The sequence below is a fragment of the Tupaia chinensis genome, unplaced genomic scaffold (assembly GCF_000334495.1).
Source record: "Tupaia chinensis unplaced genomic scaffold, TupChi_1.0 Scaffold143976_1, whole genome shotgun sequence".
NCBI classification, from domain to species: domain Eukaryota; kingdom Metazoa; phylum Chordata; class Mammalia; order Scandentia; family Tupaiidae; genus Tupaia; species Tupaia belangeri.
The window spans coordinates 270863-277739 of NW_006203827.1; the positions used below are offsets into that span (position 1 = coordinate 270863).

At 43.7% G+C, this 6877-nt stretch overlaps 1 protein-coding gene across 1 annotated transcript in view; it reads left to right on the forward strand.

Moving 5' to 3' along the window:
- Window positions 1–6877, forward strand: part of SLC16A2 (solute carrier family 16 member 2) — a gene marked incomplete at its 5' end in the record, with an annotated part of 201503 nt that overhangs the window by 186204 nt on the left and 8422 nt on the right. Inside the window, 2 exon segments of the mRNA XM_014583011.1 lie at window positions 2155–2299; window positions 5823–6273. Of these exon segments, the coding sequence (XP_014438497.1) occupies window positions 2155–2299; window positions 5823–6273 (596 nt within the window).

Genomic DNA, 6877 nt, shown 5'->3' on the forward strand with positions numbered 1-6877 from the left:
TTAAACCATGGCTAGCCATGTGGGAATGTCCAGTGCCTTGACCACCATGCCACCTGCTGGGCCCTTTTTTGTAAAAATTTTAAAGAATTATTTAATTTTATTGAGAACCAGTAGATGGCATAATGTTTATAATGCTTGACTCTCACATAATCAACCACGATTCAAGTACCAGACCTGGTGGTTTAAGCTCACACCAGAGGTATGTGCATATGTGCCAAAAATCCCGAGAGGAGAATGAAGGAGAAGGGATTGCGGCATGGCCAACCCCCTGGAGGGGGGAGTGATTTCTTGATTTCTGTCTGTGTCTGTCTCTCCTGCGAGCTCATGCACCCTATAGCAAAAACTTCTCTTTAACAAAATTTTTAAAATAAAAATAAAAATAATTTTATTTATTTATTATTTTTTATTTCATCAGAGAAAGTGAGAAAACAAGTAACCAGGTCTGGGACTCAAACCATGGTCAGCCATGTAGGAGTTGAGCACCTTAACCACCATGCCACCTGCTGGCCCTTTGGTTAAGTCTTTTACCCATATTTTAAATTGGAATTTTTTTGTTTTCTTCTTAGAGTTGTGAGAGTGAACTCATACTTGCATGCTGAATACCATTCTGTCAGATATGTGTGATTTCAAATGTTTTTCCCATGGCTTTTTCTTTGTCTTTATATTTTCATAACTATTTTATGAGTGAAAATTTTAAATTTTGATGAAATCTAAAATATCAGATTTTTTTGGATCATACTTTCTGTGAATATTTGCAAAATCTTTGCCTAACTAAAGGTCAGAAATATTTTTATCCTATGCTTTCTTCTAGGAGTTTTATAGTTTGAAGTTTACATGTAAGTTTGTGATCCATTTTGTATTGATTTTTGTATATGGTATTACTGTTGATATTTATAAAGCTCTCTTATACATATGCTATATCTATAATTATATCTGATCATCATTAAACATTTTTTTGAGGAAAGTACAGCAGAAATTTTAATCCCTATTTCACAGATGAGAAAATTGAGGATTAGAGGAGTGCTGTATGACCTCAAGCTCCCACAGCTGATAAAAGTTGAAATTGCAAGGTAAAAGGTGAAGCTATGATGAAATTCTAGGTCTCCTGATGTCCTAGGCAAGTACTTTTGGAGCCAGGAAGCTAGGGCTCAGAATAGGGTCTTAGAAAAGCAAAGATTTCCAATGGGAAGCTGAGCAACCTATTTGGTACTGAGGTAAGAGATACAGTGGGTGAACTAACCCTAACTTCCTCAGTCTGCTCTCTTCTGGCCCACTTGGGGCTACACAATTGAAGAGAGCCATAAGCTAACCCAGCCCACTGCTCAGATGACACTCAATGAATGCATTTTGATAATGACGAAGACTTGGAATGTGTTCAGACATCTCTGAAAGTAATTACAAAGTTAGAAATTAAACCTAAGAAGGTAAGTTAAAGAAATTAAGATTATTTAGCCTAGAAAAGAAAGGTTCAAGATGAAACTTGCTAACAGCCTTCAAACAAAGTTTGGACTTTCCTTCTGAAAGCTGAGCAAGGGAAATGGGCTAGAAGAATCCAAGTATAATGGTAAATTTCGTTCTCTCCGGTGAGGATTATTATAGACACCTAAGAACCTTTAAAAACAGGATATGCTCTTCTTATTTGAGTTTAGTCAGATTTGCCAAACACGGACTCTGTTGAAGAATTTCTGCATGAGGATTTCATGACCCTCTTGAACAGTGTCCTTAGAAATCTTTGGGTGGGTTCTGAACCTGTTATGCATCCTAGTACAATTCAAGGGTTTTGTCTGTGGCTTTTCTTGCTCCTTAATTTTATTATCTTCACAGGATTGTCTAAATGACCTTAGCTTCTAAAAACTTAACCCCCCATGGTCCTTGTCCCTGAAGCCAAGTAGCTCAGTGTCTAAAACGCCAGATCTTAATGTCCCTGAAATAGCCCGAAATATCAGTTAATCTGAATTGCCCCCCCCCCTCCATGCTTGAATCCTATCTTTTATACCTATCCTCTGCTTGCATACATCTCTGACCATGAGGGACCAGCAAGCTGGCAGTACAGACCAATGCAGTGCCTGAAAGACTAGTGGAGAACTGAGATACCAACATCCCCATCAGGTACCATATTAAGTCAAAATGTCTTTGTGCTTTTTTTCTCTGCAGCATGGGTAGGAGCCCTTGCAATGGGCATGATCTTCTTCTGTTCTCCCATTGTGAGTATATTCACTGACCGGTTGGGCTGTCGAATCACAGCAACTGCGGGAGCTGCTGTTGCTTTCATTGGCCTCCATACCAGCTCCTTCACCAGGTAAGACTAGAGGTTGCTGGCCATTTCCCCAGGGGAGAGGGTTGGCTTCTTTCCGGATTTCAGCTAGGGACACTCTTTTCATTGCAGAATCCTCTGTGGCATGGCTATGTAGGGCCCTCAATGACTCTACTCTCAAGATTCATGATACAATGGGATTAATCTAAGCAGAATCCCCATGACATATTGATAGGGACTACCCCCAAAGAGGACCCAAGAGTTCCAAAGTGTTGGGAGGAGCCTAAGCCTGATGGTTCACAGAGGTGGCCCTAAGTCCAGTTTTGTCCAGAGAATGACTATGGAATAATTCATAAGTACCATTCCCCTCTCTGCGCCTCAATATCTATATCTGTAACATGAAGGGATTAGACCAGGTAGTCTTTTCAGGTTTCTTTCTGCTATGCCATTCTCTTCCCCTTCAGTGTACCACATATCTATCTCATGACCTCATCTTCCCTCCTGAAAATGAGCCCATGTGAACACCTAGCATTCTAGAATTCTTGAAGGACTCTTATATGGAATAAGAGGTCAGGTGATTCCAAGGATGTTTAGCATTTCTGGTCCCTTTCTGGGTGCCAACATATGGATGATTTAGGATAAAGATTTATGTCTTGGGCATGAGAACGATATTTAGATATTTAGAAGGATATTTACACCTTTACTGAGGCGTAGACCCAGAACCTAGCTACCCATGTAGGTTTAAGCTCAACTCTAGTTCCACTAGTCCCACTGATAGAACTTGTAGTGTCAGGTAAGGAACAGGTTACAAGTTCATTTTCTGTCCCCACCTTTTTTGCCAGCCCTGTAGAAATATGTGTGTAGGGGAAGGGAGAATAAAGACACTATACCACAGCTTGAAAGATATGGAATTTCTCAAGAACTTCATTGACTTTCTGCCAAAGGTACTTTGGAAGTTGTAGTACCTTCTACTTCCAAACTTTTTGGGCTGATGTAAGAGAGTGCCAGCCTAGAGACATAGAAATGGCCACAGTGACATGTCTGGAATGAGGGCAGAGCTAACTTGTCAGAGACTTGCTTTCTGAACTTGGCTCCTCAGAGATGGTCCGTGCTCCCTAGGCCAAAGGTTCCTCTCATAATGGAGAATGATATTGCATTCTGCCTCAACTGGACCCTGTGAGGGTGAGACAGCTTTCTTTATGACCTGAGCATTTCTGGCTGCCCAGCCTGCCTTGCAGCAGAGCTTGGATTTGGCCTGCAGTGATTCCTTGGCACCATTCCATCCAACTGGGACAGGGAAGAGGAAAACCATCTCCTGCATGGAACCTGGTCAGCTCTCCCAGGGCAGCAGCTCCAAACTTTTTCAGGACCCCTCTGGTGATTGGCCTCATTTGCACTCAGCAAGATGGTGCCTGGTTCTTTATGGGGAGGAGCTAGGCCTCAGAAGCAGCTCCAATATCAGTGTGACACAGCAGAGAATTGTTTTTAAGACTGAGCAAAGTGTAAACAAATTAGCAACATACGGATCCCATTTCCTTTCCAATTCACATGGGCTCAGTTATAGGAGCGGAAGGAGCTCAGATGTGGTGTTATCCTCTAGCACTGTTTTTCAGGCACATTGGAGTAGGTGTTCTGTTCTCTGGCCCCTAACTTCCACCCCACCACTTTTGCTCTTTCTATAAGAACATCTTCAGAGCCAAGAAATATTCTGGATGGCTTCAAATCCAGTGGAAAAGTGGTTCTGTTTGTGGCTAGAGCTCCAAGTCATCCTTCCTATTGTTTCAATCAGGGCTCTGAGTTTCTTTGGATGATGTAGAATTAAGCAGAGTACAGACAGGGCTGGCGAGGGGCTCTGAGTTTCTTGGGATGATGTAGAATTAAGCAGAGTACAGACAGGGCTGGCGAGGCTTTGGCAAGCTCAATTCAGGAGCTTCCTGTTCTAAGGCCCAGCTAGAAACAGATCCACCACACAGCACCCTGAGCTGGACCCATATTTTGTTCTCACCAGTCCTTTCTCTGAAGGTCTAATTCCTCTTTCTTAGAAAAGTCCCTAGCCTAAACCAATACCTAGAATCTAATGGGAACAAGTTCCAAAGAACCTGACAAAAGAGAAGCAGTTGGCTTAGCTATGTGTTCCAAATGGAGACAATCTTTTTGAAACCTGAATGCCTGCTCACTTTTAGTGACTTCAGGCAAATGGAAAGCAACAGTGACGACAGCTATTGTGGATTCATGGTTGTTAGCATCACATCATTTCTGTAGCATAGGCCCGGTCTTTTTTATTTGATGATTAGTTCTGTCTCTGGGAAAGAACTGCTTGACCAAGAAGAGTATTAGGTAACTAAGTGGTCAGATAAGAACTATTGCAAATTATGTGGAGTTATCAAAAATAAAACAAAATTCTGTTGGTGTATTGGCTATGTCGCTGGGCTCCCATGTAGTCAACTGTGGTTCGAGTCCTGGACCTGATGACTTAAACTCATGCCAGGTGCATATACATGTGTGTCTAAGATCCCAAGAGGAGAATGTAGAAGGGATTGTGGCATGGCCATCCTCCCTGGGGGGTGATTTCTCGCTTTCCGTTTCTTTGTCTCTCTCTTTCTGGTGCACACACATGCCCTATAGCACAAAACTCTCAGAAAAAAAATCTTCACTAGGTTGTGCCAGTATTATCTTGGAGCAGATAGTCTGCTAAGCTGTGCTTCCTATAGCCTTTCCTATAGCCTTTCCCCTTCTAACACTTTGCCTTCTGTTATAGAGGCTTATGGCCACAGCAAGGCCTAAGAGTTTTAAGCCAGGGCCTGTCTTACTTTGCCAGGCACACAACTTCTTTGGGTCTCCACTTTCTGTCAAGCAGCCAGGCTACTCTGGAGAACTAATCTATAGCATGTCCAGCAAAAGAGGTGGGACTCTGAAAGTTAAAAGGACTCTACCTCAAGAACTCTGTGGGGATCATCCAGGGCCTGAGGCAAAGGATCTATTAGTGGATTTTAGGCAGGGAAGGGTAGGGGATGTCACTGAGGAGATCTATCAGCCACTGAAATACTGAGAGCCCTGAGCGTGAAGAAAAACACTATAGAGTCCTATGCAAGGTCTTATTCTTCCAGGATCTTGGCTCCTTGCAGACCTTTGTTGTTGCTTAGGATTAAACTTTGGTTACCAGCATGCCCGTGGTGTACAGATGAGCAGGAAAGTGAAACTACTCTCTCTAAGGCACTGACTCCCTGTAGCCCCTAATCTAGCCTTTGCATAAGCTAGTTTCAGCTTTCTTTTGGACAGCCCTTGTTGATGGGGTGCTATGAGTCATGGTACAGTTACATAGACCGGGATTCAAGTACAAACTTTGCTGATCCCCAGCTAGATTACTTTGGACTCTTTGAGCCTCTGTTTTTCCATCTTCAAAATGGGGATCAGAGGCCCTATTCTTTGTCTGCTTGGAAGTTCAGTGGCAAGTGTGGCTTTGAGTTAAGGTTGGAGGAAGGGAGGTCTTGGTGGGGGGCTGAAGGGAGGAGGACAGGTAGATTGATGGCCAGGCTGCTAAGGATAGCTCTTGGTGTCTCTCCCACAGCTCCCTAAGCCTGCGCTACTTCACTTATGGGATTCTCTTTGGTTGCGGCTGTTCCTTCGCCTTTCAGCCATCCCTCGTCATCCTGGGCCACTACTTCCAACGACGCCTGGGTCTGGCCAATGGTGTTGTATCCGCTGGGAGTAGCGTCTTCTCCATGTCCTTTCCCTTCCTCATCAAAATGCTGGGGGAAAAGATCAAGCTGGCCCAAACCTTCCAGGTGCTGAGTACCTTCATGTTTATTCTTATGCTGCTCTCACTCACCTACCGGCCCCTCCTGCCCAGCTCCCAGGACACCCCAAGCAAGAGGGGTGACCACACCCTGCACCAGCGCTTTCTGGCTCAGCTCAGGAAGTACTTCAACATGCGAGTATTCCGTCAGCGCACCTACCGCATCTGGGCCTTCGGAATTGCTGCTGCTGCCCTTGGCTACTTCGTTCCCTATGTACACTTGGTGAGGAATACCAGGGTGGGCCCATACACCACATGTTTCTAAGAAGCTACCCTCAACTTGCCTAGAATCCAGAGGGTGGGAGTGGAGGACATCAAAAGGGCAGAGCTACGACCTTTGGAAAAAGAAGCAAAAAGTGATTGGATAAAAAAAAGTAATTGGAGAGACCCAGATAGGGATGAGGAAGGAACTCAATGTAAAATGGGGGGAGTTCCTTAGAGGAAGGCCCATGGACAATGACTTCTCCCACTGTAAACATTTAAATAGATTTTTAGGAGAAGATAAGCATCATGAAGATGCAAGAGACTGACCTTTATGAGCCAAGATAGAATTTTCTAAGACTGTGTTCTGTGGAATGCCGGTCTTTGTCATGAAATTATTTCGTTTAGGAAATAACATATAGTAGATATCTCTAGCTTCAAAATATGTACTAATCTCTTAACAGTACTATAAAATTCTGCAGTTAAGAAACTCACTGACCAGCAGATGGTGTAATGGTTATGTTGCTGGACTCCCCACATAGTCAACCACAGTTCCAGTCCCGGACCTGGTGGCTTAAAAAACACACCGGGTGCGGGACCAGCAGTTAGCATCATGGCTCTGTCGA